Source organism: Onychostoma macrolepis, chromosome 19, assembly GCF_012432095.1.
Source record: "Onychostoma macrolepis isolate SWU-2019 chromosome 19, ASM1243209v1, whole genome shotgun sequence".
NCBI lineage: Eukaryota > Metazoa > Chordata > Actinopteri > Cypriniformes > Cyprinidae > Onychostoma > Onychostoma macrolepis.
The window spans coordinates 29,830,782-29,851,333 of record NC_081173.1 but is presented as its reverse complement, the minus strand read 5'-3'; the positions used below and the strand labels follow the sequence as shown (position 1 = coordinate 29,851,333).

General features: G+C 33.1%; 1 protein-coding gene across 1 annotated transcript in view; it reads left to right on the top strand.

Moving 5' to 3' along the window:
- rapgef5a (Rap guanine nucleotide exchange factor (GEF) 5a) overlaps positions 1–19,002 on the top strand; it is a 71,058-nt gene extending 52,056 nt beyond the window's left edge. Inside the window, 13 exon segments of the mRNA XM_058752760.1 lie at positions 2,620–2,711; positions 8,279–8,309; positions 8,494–8,572; positions 9,689–9,838; positions 10,030–10,127; positions 10,209–10,331; positions 11,434–11,612; positions 13,019–13,109; positions 13,195–13,245; positions 13,363–13,450; positions 14,303–14,367; positions 14,455–14,509; positions 15,726–19,002. Coding sequence (XP_058608743.1) covers positions 2,620–2,711; positions 8,279–8,309; positions 8,494–8,572; positions 9,689–9,838; positions 10,030–10,127; positions 10,209–10,331; positions 11,434–11,612; positions 13,019–13,109; positions 13,195–13,245; positions 13,363–13,450; positions 14,303–14,367; positions 14,455–14,509; positions 15,726–15,844 — 1,221 coding nt within the window. The 3' untranslated portion in view covers positions 15,845–19,002.
- Positions 19,003–20,552: the final 1,550 nt, after the last annotated feature.

The following is a 20,552-nucleotide window of genomic DNA, read 5'->3' as shown; positions in this document are numbered from 1 at the left end:
AAAATTTCATATTTATATTTTTACAATGATTGAATATTTGGTGACACTTTAGGGACCGATTCTCACTATTAAATAGTTGCTTATTAGCATGCCTATTAATAATGTATTGGCTGTTTTTATTAGTACTTATAAAGCACATATTCTGCATGATCATATTCTACATCAATCCTACACTTAACAACTACCTTACTAACTATTAAAAAGCAGCAAATTAGGAGTTTATTGAGGCAAAAGTCGTTGCTGATGGTTTGCTAATAGCGAGAATTGGACCATAAAATAAAGTGTGACCTAATATTGTAAATGTTTATGCAAGTCTGTAAAAAATATATTTAATATTCATGTATTATTTTAGTATTTTCAAATATTTTTGATTAAGACTGTCAGTGAAATTTATATAAATATTTTACACAAAATTATATATATTTATGTATTTATTTGTATATAATATTTTGCATTTTTAAATATTTTTGCTGGCACAATATTTATTCAAAATATATTTTAATATTTATTTGTATTATTATAATGTATTATTTTAATATTTTAAATTATTTTAATTCAAGACCGTCAGTGAAATTTTCACTCAAATATAAAAATGTTATATATTTCTATATTATTTTTTGAAAAATTATTTGTAACTATTTTACTTCGACTGTCAGTAAAATCTTTAGCTCAGTCACGACTTGTCACGACTTGAGCTGGTTAATAGTTTTCTCTTGTTTCTCTTGCTCCAGAGAACGTTTTCTCCCTTCTGTTCGCTGCTGAAGGTGTAGATGAACACTATAGAAACACTTTCAAGCCTCAATAAAAGTGTGTTTGTGTAGTTGTGTGTAGGTATTTATGATGTGAATATAGATGTTTTTGCGCATGTCGATGTTTTACAGATTTCAGTCTGTCATCTTCACAAGATCACACACACACACATACACGCACACCACAAATGCACATCTTGTTCCTACCTGCCTTTGTCCCACCCAACACACACACGCACACACACACACACACACACACACACACACACACTCGTGCAGTGTTTCCATGGCGACCATCATGACATTGCAGTGACGAGGCTGTTTCACGGTTGCCCGTATAGATCATTAAATGCGGCGTTTCCCAGGTGATGGTTGCCTGGTAACAGGCAGGATCGGGGGGGGTTGATGGGTCAGAGATTGTGTTCAATTACACAGAAGACACACAAACATTCAGATTCCATCAAACACTACAGTGCCCCTGAGAACAGTGTGTGTGTGTGTGTGTGTGTGTGTGTGTGTGTGTGTGTATGTGTATGTGTGTGTGTGTGTGTGTGTGTGTGTGTGTGTGTGTGGTCGCTGTTTTACAGCACTGAGACTGTAAAAGTACACTGTTCCCTCAATGCGTTTGTGTACTGACAGTGTCCAGCATGCATTGAGGGAATGCACACTATTATAAGGTACATTCCCAGTGCATGCTGGGTAATAAATTGCCTCTTGACTGCCCAGTGTGCTTGCAAGGTCAAAACTCACACAGTCTCTCATACACACATTCAGTCGGCATCCAACCGTGTTTTCATTCAGAATTCTGCCTTTATAGAGAGAGAAGAGAGATGAGTTTTAATATTTATTTTTAATTAAATAAAATGTGTTAAACACAAAAAAACATTGCAGTTGTGTATTTTTAACCACACATTACCACGAACAGTCATGAGTCAGTAGGGTTCATGAAGCTTAAGTGCACAATGTAGATGCAGTTTCTGTTGAATCAGATGTTGATTCAGTGAAGGATTCATCAGACTGATTCAAACCTAGATTCAAACTGGCAGTGTTTTTATTGTTAAATATAACTAAAACTATAAGATGTTTGCTAATTTAAATAAATGTTTAAAAATCTTTAAGGTAAAATAATGAATGAAATTAAATTAAATGAAATTAACTTAATGAAAAACCTAAACTTAAAAGTTAAAAAATCTGAAATGTTGCCTTGCAACTTAAATAAGCTGAAGTACTAAAATTACTAAAACAAAACTGAAATAAATCTACATAATAATAAAAAATTACAATAAAATTACTAAAGCTTTAATTCAAATTAAAATGAAAACTGAAAATATAGAAGCTAAAAATATTATAAAAGTTCATTCAAAAAATTAATAATAGTTGGAGCATTAAAAAACACATATAAGAGTAATTTATTCATGATTCATGATTACATTGTTAAACTGTTTGATTGTTTTATGTTACTAACGCAATGGAAAGACATACTTTTTTACATTTTTCATTTTTTGATGTCATGATGTTTTGAAACGTTACTTTTACGTTTTTATTTTTATTTTTAATTTTTTGTTATTATTATATTTTTATTTTTATTTTTCAAATGATAGATCTGGATTTTTATCTGATGATATGAACATTTCTGGTATATGTTTTAAGTGTGCAGTGCCGAAATATAGAAATATATTAGAATCATTATTTCATTTATTTTATTACTTAATAAAATTATATAAAATAACATTATTTAGGCAGTTCTGCTTTCAAAGTCTGGCTTGTGACATCATCTAACTGGGAAACGCAATTTATTCCAATAATTGTGAAATGCCAAATATTTACAGATCAATCAACCACTAATATAAATGCATCTTCTTCTGTGCAGACGTTGTATCGGTACGTGCTGGAAGACGTTTATGAGTTCCCCATGCTGGAGAAGGACCTAAAGGAGTTCCAGAAACTTCTGCGACGGAGACAGTGAGTTGCACACACTTTTGCATTTTGAATTTAAAGGGGTCATATGATGCGATTTCATGTTTTCTTTGTCTTTAGAGTGTTACAAGCTGTTCATCCATAGATAAGATCTGTGAAGTTGCAAAGATTAAAGTCTCAAACCCAAAGAGATATTCTTTATAAAATTTAAGACTTGTCCACACCTTCCTAAAATGGCTCATTCAAACACGCCCCCACATATCTATGTCACGTTGTGGGAAGATTTGCAAAACACCGCCCAGATGTATACGCAAAGAAAGAAGGCATAACGTTTATTCTCGCTGTAGTATTGTTGTCGTGGAGATGCTGTGTGTTTCCAAATATGGTAAGGGGCGTAACATTTCCGTTACACGCTTGAGGTATTCGGCCAATCGCAACGCACTGGATAGCTGGCCAATCAGAGCACACCGTGCTTCTCAGAACGATGAGCTTTGTTTCTATGGGGTTAGATCTCTGCCACAATGCTGAGCGTGAAAAATCATACTTTGAGCGTGCAAAAGTGCCATTCGCACGTGCTTGAACTGAGTTTTGTGGAGAAAATGTTCGTCTCGCAAAGAAGAAAGTACTTTGAGCGCACGAAAATCAATTTTGCACTTAAAATAAGTTTTTGGATGTGTGCAGACCTTCTCTTTTGTGCTTGCAACGTTTCACTAGCTTACTCCCCTGATGCTCGTCCTCAGTGCTCTCTAAATGCCGATGGCTCGCTTGCTGATCATACTTTTTCCAAGCACAATTTACCAATTCCAAATGACATCAGTCTTAATAACTACTATTAATCTTGTATTTAATCATTTATTATCGATATATAATTGTTCATGAAGGCTGGAAGTGAAAATGCCTTATATTCAGGTGTGCATAATTATTAAGCAGGGTTTCTTTTACAGATAAAATGAGCCAAAAAAAAGAGATTTAACTCAGACTGAAAGTCAAAAATTATTAAATGCCCATGAGAAATATTCAAAACTAATGCAATACTAGAAATTGCTAAGTTAAGACATGACCATTGGACAGCAAAATGCTCAGTGGGTCAGCGGGGTCAGAAAAAAACACGTGGAGAAGAAAAGATGCATGTTAACTGTAAAAGAATTAGGAATAAAGGTGAAAAATTAGGTGTGAAATCACCAAGAACCATTTAGTCTCCAGCGCCAGCTTTTTCCAGAACTGCAACCTTCCTGGAGTCTCCAGAAGTACAATGTGTCAGGTTCTCAGAGACTTAGGTTAAGTAAAGAATCCTAAAAAATGACCCCTACTTAATAAGAATCACATACTTAATTGTAGTAAAATACTTGAAGACTGTTTTTTTTATAGGCTTTAAAGACAGATAAGTTGAGAGTGACTCTTGAAGGACCAGCACTACATCCTCTTGTACCACTGTTTGAAGAATTTATCTTCCAGAATCTGGCAGTAAGTTCTGGGAGTTCATTTTTAGTCCATCTCAAGATTTTACCTGTAAAAGAAAACCTGCTTAATAATTATGCTCACCTGAATAAGGCATTTTCACTTCCAGCCTTCATGAACAATTATACATCAGTTATAAATTATTAAATACAAGATTAATAGTAGTTATTAAGATTGATGTCGTTTGGAATTGGTAAATTGTGCTTGGAAAAAGTATGATCAGAATATCAACTTGCCTAATAATTATGCATGCACTGTATTTTTCCTCTTCCTCTGTTGTCGATAATGCAGGGAATGTTGTGATTGGTTGTCAAAGCAGCCAATCAGAATTTAGCAGCCTCGCCTCTGATTGGCTGTAATTATGGCATATTGTAACGCTGGGTTGTGTTGAGCAAGCGAGCCATTGGTGTTTAGAGAGCACAGAGGGCAGGCATCAGGGGAGCAAGCTAGTGAAACGTTGCACGCGCAAAAGAGAAGGTCTGCACACATCCAAAAACGTATTTTAAATGCAAAATTGATTTTCGTGTGCTCAAAGTACTTTCTTCTTTGCGAGACTAACATTTTCTCCACAAAGCTCAGTTCAAGCGTGTGCAAAATGCACTTTTGCACGCTCAAAATATGACCTTTCGCGCTCAGCATTGTGGCAGAGATCTAACCCCATAGTTTCAGAAAGGCGGGGCAGAGAGGAGCAACAATATTGTACGGTATGTGGAAAATAATGTGTTTTTTGAACCTTAAACCGCATAAACACATTGCATTACACCAAAAACACTAAATAATAATATTTTTAGCATCGTCATATGACCTCTTTAAAATAAGGAACTATTTGAACCATTTCAAGTGGAGAGAATCAAAAGTCAGTTTTAAAGGGTTCATCGGATGCCTATTTTCCTCAAGTTGATATGATTCTTTAGGGTCTTAATGAAGTCTATAACATACTTTGGTTAAAATTTCTCGATGGTCGTGTAAAACAACACCCTTTTTACCCTGTCAAAAACAGCTCTGTTCACAGCGAGCCGTTTTGGTGCATGTTCCTTTAAATGCTAATGAGCTCTGCTCACCCCGCCCCTCTCTTCTGTGGGATGACGAGCCGTTCTTATGAGACTGTTTACTTTAGCCGCGGAACTTGCCAACTAGCACATTATTAGGAAAGGCGATTTGCAAAGATTCATAAAAAAACCTTATACTCACTTCTTCTGTAGGTGAAGCTTCAAAAACAAAGCTAATCCACTGCGTCTTCAGCAGCTCAGATGCTGTGTTCATTATTACATCCAACAACAGAACACTACAATCGCATATGGAGACATTCTTGTCTACGTCGAAACAATGGCTTACTGATGACGGCTCACTCAGGGCGGCTCTAAGGTTAAATGCTACTGTCAGTCAACAATCGTGGGAGGGGCCTTGGCCTGTGTGACGTCACACAGTCAAGAATCTGAGAACGGCTTGATTTGAGAAAGGGGTTTTCATTTATCGGGGGGGAAAAAATGCACTGGGTGGATTTTTATCATTATAGGGTGGTTGAGTACACACACTGCCAGCACACATTTATGTTCAAACAACAAGTAAAAGTGAATTTTGCATCCGATGACCCCTTTAAGCAGGTTTTCTGTATTTGACGAGTAAAACAAATCAAACATGAGCGGAAATGCAGATGAGCGTGCACGCCTCTCCTGAGCTCCTTACGATCTGTCGTCTGATCAGCTTAGCGTGGAAAGGTTCCCATTGATTTGCCGGAGCCGCTCTCATCCTCAGGGTTTGGCAGGCAGACGCTCGTTATCCCGCTAAATGAGCTGACACGCTCAGAGGTGTGATTACTGCTGCGAGGGGCGGAGACTCACTGAGCTCACGCCCATTTGAAGAGAACTGATTGGCTCACCGAGCAGCATCCCCGGGGCAGATGGGTAATGGCGCGTGAGCGAATGTGAGATGAATAATAGAGGGAAATAGTGTCAGAGTGTGTGTGTGATCACTGCTGATGTCAAGAACGGCCGTCCATCAGACCCTTCACATCAGATGTTTCTCCTTGACAGTCTCCAGTAATCTCACGCGTGTTTCCTCTGGAGTATCTTAATAGGTTTAATAATGTCTCAAATTGTGCTCAGATTTGAATAGAATAGTCAGAAATTAACTCAAACATTTCTCATCAAGTTATTTGTATTTCTCTGATATCTCAATTGTTTCTTCTGGATAGCAGTGAGATTAAATGGAGACTTGAGTCTCCAATAATCACATGTGTTTCCGCTAGAGTTTCATAAGAGGTTTTAATAATGTTTCTCAAATAAACGGACTCTCACATTTGCAAATAAATGTCAGAGTATGAACTCAAACATTTCTCATCAAGTTATTTTTAATGTATTTAATACTTGTTTCTCACACACAGTGATGAGATGAGACTTGTGCTTGAGTCTGTTTGCTCCAGAGTTTCATAAGAGATCTCAATAAAATAAACCCCTTAAACTGTGCTCAGATCTCAATGTGAACTCAGACATTTCTCATCAAGTAAATTAGAATTTATTTAATATCTCATTTGTTTCTCATGGACAGCAATGAGATTAAATTCAGAGTTTTGCTTGAGACTGTGTTTGAGCAAGAAATTCATAGGAGATAATGTCTCAAACTCCACTCAGATGTCAGCGAACTCAATTTGAACATGTCTAAACAGGTTAATTTGAATATATTTAATATCTCATTTGTTTCTCCTAGTCAGCAATGGGATTAAACCGAGACCTTTGCTTGAGACTGGGTTTGCTCTAGAATTTCATAAGAGACTCAAACTGTGCTCAGATCTAAATATGAACTCAAACATTTCTCATCAAATTAATTTGAATTTAATTTATTTAAAATCTCATTTCGTTTGTCCTGGACAACAATGAGATTAAACTGAGATTTAGGTTTGAGACTTTGTTTGCTCTAGAATTTCATAGGAGATGTAATAATGTCTCAAACTGTTCTCAGATGTGCTAATAATCTGAGATAATGTCTTATCAAGTTAATCTGAGTATCTCAATTGTTTCTCCTGGACAACGGTGCCAATAAATGGAGAGTTTTGCCAAAGTCTAGTGTGTTTCACCTGAGAAAAGACACCAGTAATCTCACATGTGTTTCATATAAAGTTTCAATAGAGATCTCAATGTCTCAAACTTTGCTTGGATTTGCCAATAAAATGCAGAGATCTCAATATTAGCTCAAAGATTCTTCATCAAGTTAATTTGATTTTTTTTTTTCTCCTGGAAACAGTCTCCTTTGAAGTTGAAACTAATAGCGGAGTCAATCTGACGTCTCCTTTGAAGTTTCAGAAAAGATCTCAACAATGTCTCAAACTGTGCTCAGATTGACCAAAATACCAAAATCTGCACCCAAAACTCTGTTTCAGTTGTTTCTCCTGGACAGAAATGGGATCAAATGGAGACTTTTGCTTGAGTCTTCTGCTTTTGTATCTGAGAAAAAGACCTCAGTAACCTCATTTGTCTTCTCCAAAGTTTTAGAAACATCTCAACTATGTCTGAAAGTGTGCTCAGATTTGCCATAATACCAAAATCTGTAATCAAAGTCAGAAATCTCAAACAATTTCCATTAAATTCTCCCAAAACCAACCTGAGCTGTTATGTACATTAATTTTATAGCTCTATAGCGCTTGCTCTGTGATGACAACTGTCTGTTTTTATTTCTTCTTATGGACTTTGGGAGAAACAACTGAGACGAACATCTGGAAACTAATAGCGGAGTCTTCTAAACTCTAAACGAGCAACTCTTGAGCCACATCGTTGGCGTTTGTCACGGTTAAAAAAAGAAAGTGAGAATTTTATTCTCCTCAGAAAGGTTTTGTGTTAAAACAAGGGACGATACAGTGATTAAAACACTCATTTATCCTGCTGAAATCAGACTTCTCACTGTCTGGTTTGAGGAGCTCTGCAGCGCGTCATGTGTCTATCACCTCCTGTTAGAGCAGCGCTCTTCTGATAGATGGATGTAGTTCAACGACAGAGACAAACGAGTCTCACAGGAGACGTCTCTGTCTGTCCGGACCCGTGACTGTCTGACAGCAGTTCTTAAATCAGCCGTCTCTCAGACTCACATCAGGAGCGTTTCTGCAGTCGTGAACATCTCGTCATATGTCTCTAAGCTGCTCTCTTTCTCTTTCTTCCCTTCAGTACGGTGGACGATTATTCTCCACACCAAAAGGTGAGAGACACTGTGGAAACAAAGAAGAATTTGCCCCAAAATGAACATTTAGTGAAGTAATGAAATTGCTGAAATGAAGTAAACGACTGAATATCCTCTCCAAAAGTCATTAAAATAAATAAAATATATTTCTTATTTTTAGGAGATTACTGGACAAATACTGAACTGTTCTGTGTTCTTCCAGAGTAAAGCGCTGTACCAGCAGCTGAGTCTGAAGGAGAACTGCGTTCCTCTCCGAGCATCTCCAGTCGAGAGCAAAGACGGTAATACCTCTGTCCTCTCATGTCTGGGTTCTTCTGATTTATTTCTCAGTGTAGACGCTGCATGCACTGAAATACAGTTCTCAGACAGTGATCTGTTGAAATATATACAAACAAATTAGAACTCAAAGCTGAGCTGCTACTAACAGAACCATTGCTGAAAACTAAACTTTAAATCTAAATTGAAAATTAAATCATATTTGTAAGTACTGTATATATATTATTTAAATTATATATTTGAGTGTATAAACACAAATTTTGGGTGGATAAATGTCATGAAAAAATCTCCAGGTCAGGTTTCACCCTGAAAACAAAATAAAATAATTAATTGTAAATAAAAATATGTTATATAATATTATATTATATAGTTTTTATATTATGCATTATATATATATATATTATATTAAAAAATTTTTTGCATCACGTTGATGAGAATTTTGTGGAAAACATGCTTATTATGAAACTTATGTAAAATCATGCAAAAATATATGTAAATATATAAGAATAGAAACAAAATACTAAGAGCAATTTTATTTTTGCAAATAAAAATTTATTATATATATATATTTTTTTTTGATAAAATATAAATGTAAATGAGATAATAATAGAAAAATTATTTATGCCAATATCAATTTAAATGCAATAAATGTAAGAATATAATCATAGAAAAAATGAACAAATTTAATAAGCACAAAATGTTCTTTGTGTAAATATAAATTTATTGTAAATAGTTGTTTTTATCTTTTGATACAATGAAATATGTAAATAAAATATTAAATGTTAATAAGGTATAATAATTGAAAAAATAAAGTGTAATAATAGCACTACATTTTCTTTATGCAAGTATCCATTAAAAATTGTAAATAGAATATAATAGAAAAATGAAGAATTTCTTTTGTAAATATAAATTATATCCTTTTATATAATAAAATATGTAAATAAACAAACAAATAAAATGTTAACAAAATATAATAATTGAAAAAAAGCATAATAAAACTATTTTCTTTATGAAAATGTAAATTTAAATAATAAATATTTTTAGTAGAATAGTATATAAATGTAAATAGAATAAAAAATGTATATAACAATCTAATGTAATGTGTTGGTTAGTTGTTTCAGTGATGTGCCGTGTGTATGTGAGCTGTGATTCGTATCTGAGCATGCGGGTGAAGCCTGCGGTCGTGGCTCAGGAGCTGCTGCACATCGTCTCTCAGCGGATGGAGCGATCTGAGGACGACATGATGCTGGTGGCACAGACCTACAGCGGAGGTACATACACACACACACACCCCTAAACCTACCCCTTACAGGAAACTTTGTGCATTTTTACTTTCTCAAAAAAACTCATAAATCACCTTCTTCTTGTAATACCTATGTCATCATTATACAAATTTGTGTCCTCATATGTGATAAACACACACACACACACACACACACTGACCCTGTGCTCTGTCTCTCAGAGAAGCGTGTTCTTCAGCCGCATGACAGTATTTACTCTGAGTCTCTGGTGCCACCGGGAAGACTGAGCGCCTGTCGCAGAGACCTCAGCGAGATACTGGTATGACAAACTAGTGTAATGTGTTTGGTTTTTGGTCCTGCGCCTGATAATCATAACTCAGTGACGGTGTTTGTGTCTCAGCCGCCGCTGACTGAGTGTCCAGAGCTGGGACAGAAGCCCGTCAGACTGCTGGGCATCAACACGTGGGACGTCGCTGTGGCTCTGACAAACTTTGACTGGAGTCTCTTCAACTCCATCCACGAGGTGAAGCTTCTCAGATGCTGCTGTGATTGTGAAATCATGAGCAGAAACCAGCAGATGAAACAATTACATTTATATGGTTATATTCATTTATTTATTTAATATGATTTAGTTATCATATTTTTAAAAATCTATTATTTATATATTATTATTTATTTAAATATATATTGCAAAAAGAAAATTGAGTTATGATTTATTTTATGTTTAAATATTTTGTTATATAATTTTTTTTAAATCTATAGATGATAAATGCATTTTTTGCGTAAAGAAAATGTAGTGCTATTATAGTGTTTTTTAAAAATCTATTATTATATTTTATTATATTAAAATTATTAAAATATGTAAATATAAATGTATTGTATTTTAAGTGTATTATATATTTTAAGCTGAAAAAAAAAAAAACAGCTAAAGTTGTTTTAAACTTTCTTAGGAGAAACATTCAACATTGAAGATCCTTTAAACAGGAGATTTTTTAAGCTTATAATTTTCTTTCTCTCTCACAATAATTGTTCCAAAAACATTCCCAAAACAAAAATGGAATGTTTTCAAAATGTTTCAAAATTAGGATATATGCTACTGGTTCAAATTTTGGGGATCTGTAAGGTTTTTTTTAATCTATTAAAAGAAGCTTCTTCTGCTCACCAGAGCTGCATTTATTTAATAAAATAAAAAATGTAGTAAAAACAGTTAATATTATTACAGTTTAGAAATGCTGTTTTCTGTGTGAATATCTGTTAAAATGTCATTTATTTCTGTGATGCGCAGCTGTATTTTCAGCATCATTACTCCAGTCTTCAGTGTCACATGATCCTTCAGAAATCATTCTAATATGCTGATTTGCTGCTCAAGAAACATTTCTGATTATTATTAATGTTGTAAACAGTTGTGCTGCCCAATATTTGTATGGAAACAGTGATGCATTTTATTTTTCAGGATTCACAGATGAATAGAAACAACAGCATTTATTTGAAATAGAATCTTTGTAGCATTATAAATGTCTTTACTGTCACTTTTGATCACTTTAATGCATCCTTGTTGGCTAAAAGTATGAATTTCTTCGAAGACGTCACCCTGACCTCAGTGTTTCTCTCCCGTGTGTGTGCAGCAAGAGCTGATCTTCTACACGTTCAGTCGTCAGGCGAGCAGCGGACACACGGTGGCGCTGGAGTTCCTGCTGCAGCGCTGTAATGAGGTTCAGCAGTGGGTGATGTCTGAGGTGCTGCTCTGTCCCTCGCTCAGCAAACGAGTGCAGCTCCTCAAGAAGTTCATCAAGATCGCCGCGCAGTGAGTCTCACTTCATCTTCAGCGCTCCTGTCTGTCCTGCAGTGTTACAGACATCACAAAATACACCAGTACTGACAGATACGGATTATTCTTATGTTTAGTAAAATAATACTAATTTATAAAAATAATAAAATACATTAAAAATATTTTATTTATTATTTTGGTTTATATTTTATTATTTAATGATAATGCATTTCACGAGGCATACTGACTGAATTATATACATATATAATTTTATTAACAAAACCATCTGCTTTTTATGACAGATACTGATTATTCTTATGTTTAATAAAATAATATTAATATATAAAGAATAAAAATTATTTAATAAAATACTTTCAAAATATTTTTAAATTTGCTTTATATTTTATTATTAAATGATAATGTATTTCATGAGGCATACTGATTGTTTTTGTTAATAAAATAATAAATTATATTTTATTATTTTAGTTTGTAGTTTATTATTAAAACATAATACTTCTTTTAATGACACATACTGATAATTCATGCTTTATATATACAAAAGATTTATTTAAATATTACATATTTTATCTTTATTATTTTATTAAATGTATTAATTTTATTATTATTTTATTGTTACAATAAAATATGCTTTTAATGACAGATATGAGTTATTCTTAGGTCTAATAATATAAAGTGTTAAACACAGACTCTTTCACAGATATAAAAAAAAAAAAACTGGATTATTTTATATATTAACTGGAATATATTAAACTATTTTCTGTTATTTCAGTTTTTATTTATTATTACATTTTAATAATGCATTTTATGACAGATAGTTATTGTTTTTGTTTAGTACAATAATATCGATATATTAAAAATATTAAATATTTAATCATTTTAGTTTATTATTAAAACATAATACTACTTTTTGACATACTGGTTATTCATATATGTTTAATAAAACATTGAAATATTAAACTTATTTTATTTTATATTTTATTATGTATAATAAAACTGCTTTTGTGACAGATACTGATTATTTATGTATGATACAGTAACAATAATATATTATACACTATATAATATTTGTCATTATTTTTCATTATTTATTAAATTGTAATAATCAAGTAATTTATATTATTATTATTATTATTATTATTGTAGTTATTTTTGCGAAGCTGTTTTGCAGTCTGAATGGTTGTAAATGATTTTGAGGACTGTTTAATTGCACTAATGTCTAATAGTTTGTCACTGGAGACTGAACTGTTGTTAATTAAAAGCTGGTGTTTAGAGACTCACTGAATGAGGAGGTGTTTGATTTAACTCCTCAGATGTCCAGTGAAGGGACTGTAGGCGTCCCGTCTGAGACGATCTGAGCAGACTGTGAGTCATGATGATTTACTCTGTGTGTGTGTGTGTGTGTGTGTGTGTGTGTGTTTCAGCTGTAAAGCGCAGAGGAACCTCAACTCCTCGTTTGCCATCATCATGGGTTTAAACACAGCCGCCGTCAGCCGTCTCAACCAGACCTGGGAGGTAAAAGCGCTCTGCTCAGTCTACACGAGCTGGTTTATAGCCTGTGCTCACCAGCTCTCACACTGTTTCTGTCTCGCTCCTGCAGAAAGTTCCTGGAAAGTTCAAGAAGCTTTTCTCTGAGCTGGAGCTGCTGACTGTAAGTCAAACCCTGTCTGTAAAGACAACATAAAACAGCGTTCTAATACAAATAGCGTTGATTTTGATTTCATGTCACATCAGTAACGTAAAGAGATTCATCTGATTTCTTCCTCAGGATCCATCCATGAATCACAAAGCCTACAGAGACGCTTTCAAGAAAATGAAGCCGCCCAAAATCCCCTTCATGCCTCTGCTGCTCAAAGGTAAACACCCACTTCATTAAAAAAATATCTTTAATTTTAGTTTATACTAAATAATACTGCTTTTATGACCGATACTGATTAATAACATGTTTATTAACATATTCTTATGCTTAATAGTGAGATTTTAACATATAAAATATTGTATATTTATTTTTTTAGTTTATATTTTTTTAGCAAAATACAATACTGCTTTTTATGATAGATACCGATTATTCTTCTGTTTATTAAAATAATATATATATATATATATATATATATTTTACTACTTTAGTTTATATTTATTAAAACTACAACACTTTATTATTTTAGTTTGTTTTATATTAAAATATAGAATGACTGTTTTATGACATACTGTTTTATATTTTACTGATTACTGATTTTTATGATACTGGTTCTTTTGTTTATTAAAACAATACTGATATATTACTGTGTTTTATTTTTTTTAATTTTATTATTTTTAATGGTGTTGTTTTGTCATATGCTTATTTTAAATTATTTATTTACATTTTGTTATATACTAATGCTGCTTTTTATGACCAATAAAGGTTTATTCTCATGTTAAATAAAATAATATATTAAAAATTATTATTTGTTAAATTTAATTTTATTATTTTATATTTTACTACAATAATACAATACTGTTTTTATGACATTATTCTTGTTTAATAAAATATGAACATATTACAAATATATGTAATATTTGTTATTATATTAGTTGACAATTTATTATTAAATTGTAATAATACAATATTTTATATTACATATTGCGTATAGGTAAACGCCCACTTCCTGTCACCTGACACAAATGCTTTAACTGAGTGTTGTAATGTTGTGATCTGTGATGGCTTTCAGATATCACCTTCATCCACGAGGGGAACAAAACATTTCATGATAACCTGGTGAACTTTGAGAAGCTGGTGAGTGTTTTGTGTGTGAGTGATTGACAGCTGTCACTCATCACTCGTCAGATCTTCGGTGTTACTGACGTTTATCTCTGTTCTCAGCACATGATCGCCGATACGGTCCGACTCATTCGCCACTGTCAGACGGATCAGACAGGTCAGACTCTCCTCCTGCTGCTGCTCCAATCACACATTCATAAACATAATCATCATTCTTTTGACCAAAATCAAAATACTTTTTAGTTTATTTTATTTTAGTTTTGCAGAGACTTTTGGGTACAGAATCAATGTTGCCTCACTCTCTTGGTGTAATTCTTAGTAATTATGAAAAATCTTTATGAAAAAATGGGTGTTTGGCTAAAAATTCAAAAATATAATAAATAATATTATGATATTATAAAATGATTTTATATACCATATACTAAATATACTATAATACTACCATTTTATATACCATATAGTACATATACTAATTACTTTTTGTTAATTTATTAATATAAATTTATTATACAATATACATTAATAGATATATATGAGTCATTTTAATAGTATTGCCCAATATTAGTGTTTTGTATTTGTGACCCTGCAGCACAAAAGCAGTCATAAGTAGCACAGGTATATTTGTAGCAATAGCCAACGATACATTGTACGGGTCAAAATTATCCATTTTTCTTTTATTCCAAAAATCATTAGGATATTAAGTAAAGATCATGTTCCATGAAGATATTTAGCAAATTTCCTACAGTAAATATATCAAAACTTTTGATTAGTAATATGCATTGCTAAGAACTTCATTTGGACAACTTTAAAGGTGATTTTCTCAATTTTTTTTGCACCCTCAGATTCCAGATTTTCAAATAGTTGTATCTCAGCCAAATATACAAACCATACATCAATGAAAAGATTATTTATTCAGTTTTCAGATGATGTATTAATCTCAATTTTAAGAAAATTAGCCTTATGACTGGTTTTGTGGTCCAGGGTCACACATCATTATCAATCTGATTATATTATTAAAAAATATCTTGGTTACCAGCCATAAAAAATATTACATTTACTTAATTACATTTTAAAATTAAGTATTTAAGAATATTAAATATTTATATATATATATATATATATATATATATATATACATATAGACTTACAAAAATAAATCTTCAGGTCTCTTAAAATGATTAGCTATAAATTATTAAAATGATGCTCGACTTAGCAAACACTGCTAATTATCAGCTGTTTGTATGAGCCAAAATGTCTGTCTTGTTAATTAGGCTGTAATGAATATCTCAGGTCAGGCTCTGTGTGAAGTGTAGCAGTGCATTAGATCTGCGCTGAATGAATCTATGAACTGCATTGATTTCTCGTCTCCTCAGGGAACGAGCTTTCTCCGTGTGACAGTCCTGAGGTGCGCTCCAGCGTCCATTACCTTCACATCATCGACAATCAGCAGACGCTGTTCGAGCTGTCGCACAGACTGGAGCCCCGAGTCTGAGACACACACAGAGAAAGAGCGCCACCTGCTGGACAGATTCAGACTGAATCAGTGACTCTCTCAGAGCCGCTCAAGCACACCGCTTGTGTTCGGACATCAACACTTCTTTCTTAATGTAAAAAATGACTGGTGGTCGATGAAAGCTTTTTCCTGTCCGTGGGAAAAATGTGAACTTTTTCAGCATTGTTTTGTTGAAATGCAGTTGTCAATGTTATTTAACGTCTACCAGCACTCTGGACCATATTTATATATGAATTTAATATTTCAGATTGTTAGGGCTGGGCGATATGATCATAAAATAATATATTAAAATTAATATTTTAATTTTTAAAAATATATAAAATTTTAATATTTAATTTTTTCAGCCTTTTGACCATGTTTAGTGTATATTGATATTTATATATTTGGATTTAAAGGCTGATTTATTTTAGTCAGAGGATCTGTAACCAGTTTGATTAAAAATGTATAATGCAATATTGAAAATACAGTAAAAATCATGTGAACACAAGAACTGATATAACAAAACATAAACAGCAATATTAACGTACAAAAAAAAACAACATTAAATCATTTGAATTGATTCATTGAACTGATTCATTAAAATGAATCAGACTTGCTTTTTGAGGTCTGAAGTTCAAATCAGAAACGTAATGGCCACGTAATATCATCACACTGTTGTTTCAGTTTTCAGTGTTGTGACAGTTTGAAATGATTCATGGAAATTAATCAAACTTAATTGAATAGAATTAAGAATAGTTATCTTGCTTCAGTTTATGAAATTTTATAAACACCAGAGCAAATATAACATGCAAATGGATCATTGAATCATTTAAATCGATTCATTGATATGGACAGTTTGAACTGATTCATGGAAATGAATCAAACTTATTTGCTTTTCGCTGCTATTGAGGTTCAAATAAACTTAACGGCCAAATAAAACCATCGCAGTTTTGCTTCAGTTTATGAATATATGATATATTGTAAACACATAAACGAGTATAACGTGCAAACAAATCACTGAATCATTTGAATCAATTCACTGAAACTGAAAGTTTGAACTGATGGAAATGAATCAAACTTACGTGTTTGTTAAAATTACAGACTTAAAGGTAAAATAACATTGCTTCATTTTATAAATGTATGAAATTTTCTTAACAGAATATATATATATATCGCCCGGCCCTACAGTATGAACTGAGAGTGAAGGAACAAACACACCGGTGTCAAAGGTCATGATGATGTCATATAGAGCCACTGAATCCTGTTCCTCTGAGATCACGCTGCGTGATTTTCTTTGATGTTTGATATTGGAGCTCCTCCAGCCAGTGACATGCAGTGGCGTGATCGTTCCTGTGAGCTGACAGTATTATTTCCTCGGAGCCGAGGCTCTTGAAGATGTTCGTTTCGTGGAGTTTTTGCCCTTCACTCGCTCGCAGCGCTGAAGCTCATGCATGCATCTGTATTTGCACTTACATCTCTGTTTGTACATTATCGTGTAAGAATGTAGATACGTTTATATCTGTAAAGAAACGTGGGTTTCTGTGCCAAGCACTATTCTGGGAGAGCAATGCAATACGAGGAGATTTTAATATTGTCCAATGTTTTGTAAAAGCCTTTAGCTGCAGCTATGAACCCATGGGATCTGAGTTGATTACATCCGTTCTGATACCTGATTTAACGGGAATTGTGGGTTTGTAAACGATCAGCTCAGGAAAGCGTGAGTTTTAGGCCGCAGGATTTGACAGTATTTGTGAAATACTGAACTTCATCAGTTTCTTCACTGCCACCTTCATTCACAGACACAGAATGTGCTGTGACTGAACACACACTGCTTTTCTTATATATATATATATATCTATGGCACTTGTGTTATTTTGTGACAGACTGTGTGCCGTTCACTGATAGAGATGGGGATCAAAGTTTAGCTGTCTGATGCTTTGGTGAATCTCACAAAAAATATGTTTAGTCACACATTTCACCTCAAAGAGTAATAAGTAAATAAATAATGAGAAACATTCTGTCCCAACACATTTTTTTTATTTTTTTATTATTATATTTTAGGAAATTATGTAAAGTACAACAAATGTCTGGGTCAAATAATGAAAAACATCCTGTACCCAATACAATTATTCTTTTATTTTAATTTTTTTACTTTTTTAATTTCCCCCTTTTATTGTTATTTTATTTTATAAAATTAAATTCAGCACAACAAATGGTTGGGTCACACATTTTGCCCCAAAGAGTAAGAAGTAAATAAATAATGAAAAATGTCCATCCACAAAATGTTTCTTTATTTAATTTTTATTTAATTTTTTAATTCTATTTTATAAAATTTAATTCAGTACTACTACATGTATGGTTTACAATTTAAATACTTTTTAATAAGTTTGATTTTTTTTTTTTTTTTTTGTAAAATTAAATTCAGTACAGCAAATACTACCATGATGTAAGGATCACAATTTAAATATTTTTATTAATTGTATTTGTTTTATTAATTTGTTTTGTTTATTTATTTATTTGGGGTGAAATATGAGCTAGACCTTTTTTTAAATTTATGTATATTTATATTTTTTTCTTTAATTATTATTATTATTATTATTTTTTATTTTTTTTTTACAAAATTACATGACGTTTCACAATTCTAATAATTATTATTTTTTGCAATTTAGGAGGGTTTTTTATGTGATTAACTGTCATGAAAGTGATGTCATAATGTGACAAAATATTTTATGTGAAAATGTAGTCTGAATTATATTTATGTGAATATATACCTTTTTGGACAGTTTTTGTGAGATTCACTGAGTTCAGTGAGTTATTTTGAGGTTTGCTCACTCAGAGGGTCCTGGTGGGTTTCGGCTGGTCTTGTGCTGTAAACGTGAACAGATTATTTTCTTTATGGATGAAGCTGATCTGACCTGCCGTTGTCATCAGGAGCACAGAAAGCCACTGAGAAGAAGACTGATGTTTTGGGGTGTTGTTGTAATCTGCAAATGTAAATATAGATATGCTCTGAATATAAGACTTAATGTTAAAAAAAGACAGAGATTCAAAGCAATATATTTACAGTCTGTTGCTATAGAAACCACACACAAGTCTTTTCTATAACCTGCATTTTTACAATAATGTTCAAAAGCAAATGTCAATAAAAGATTTATGTAACATTACATGCTTCTTACATGTTTATGTTTAATCTATTGAAGCCTCCATAAAAAGGGCCTAGTGACAGCCCTGCTACAGCCCGTTGATAATAATGCAGGCAGAAATTCTTTGACATTATTGATCGAAGCCAGATGTGACTGTGAAAAAGGTCACAGCAAATAGGGATAGGTGATATAGGCCTACCACTTATTTTCTTTTCAATCTGATATGGATACTTCTGGTGAAAGTGAGGGAAAGCGCTGCGTCGCAAAGTGTTTCACAACCGACCGACGCAAAGCACCTCGCCCTGATTCAGGACACAGCAGCTTCCGTTTGCATTTCCCCTTTTTAAAACTAGAACTGCTAAAAGACAAGCAACCACGTTTCTGTTTACTCAGCAGGAATGATAGCCATCCTAATGGCTCTTCATCAGATGGAGGAAATTCAGCCATTAAGAACAGTCATTTGCTCAGACTCATATTCTGTTTTAACAAGTTTATTAAGTGGTAATACATCCAGACAAGACATATTATATGATATTCTACAAAGCATGTTCAGATATTATTATTAGGAAATGACAAGAGATGTGGGATGGGGAGGTTAAAGGTCATCATCTGTACAACATTCAAAAACATGTTGGAAATGGAAGGAAAAGCTTTGGAAGCAGGAATATCCAGTCTTTCTATTGGTCATAAAGCTCGTAATCATTCAGTGCTCAGGTCATTGGAATTAACCAGAGTCTGTGGGACATGTGCTATTCAGTTGTGTAGCATATGAAAGAATGAATTCAAATAATACAGAAATTCTTTTGAATAGAAAATGTGACACTTAAGACAGTACTAAAGAATGCCTCAGCACAGTTTAACGTATTCTATGCAATTATAAATGATCTGAAAGCAATAGGTGGCTGTAGCTGTATTGTGGCTAGAAGGGATACAGCTCTGACCGGAAGCGATCAATGAAATTTAATTTTCTACCTACTAGATTGTGTTTTATTAACGTCTACACCTACCCCAACCCTAAACCTACCCCTTACAATAATGCAAAAACATTATTATTGTTGTACAGTGTGACAAAAATGATGCTATATTGATGTGCGCATGCCCAGTAGCCGCAGCTGTATCCCTTCATAACCCCCATCTACCCGTAACCACGTGTCTCTGAGCGCCTCTTTTTCCAAGTAGGTATCGCTGCAGCCTGGGGACCTCCAAGTGGGCTGGACTTCACAAATGGTTTAAGCGGAATTCTCAAAACACAGATTTAATGTTTTTCATTGTAGTTTCAATTTCGTTTATTACCAAGAGGTTGTAATATAATTTTGTGACAACTGTTAACACTCAAGCATATTACTAGATTTTTCTTTTATAATTAAATCAGTATCAAGAAAAGGAATGTGCAATTAGATCAATAAAATGTTTGCTGTAATGTAAAACTAAACATTTTCTAAAACTAAACAAGTCAATAGGTATAAGTTGTTTGTCGATTCAGAATTTATTAAGAAATTCATCACAAGTTTTCAAGATAATATTAGAATTTGTAAAAGTCACAAAGTCAGGGTTAAAATGTTCTT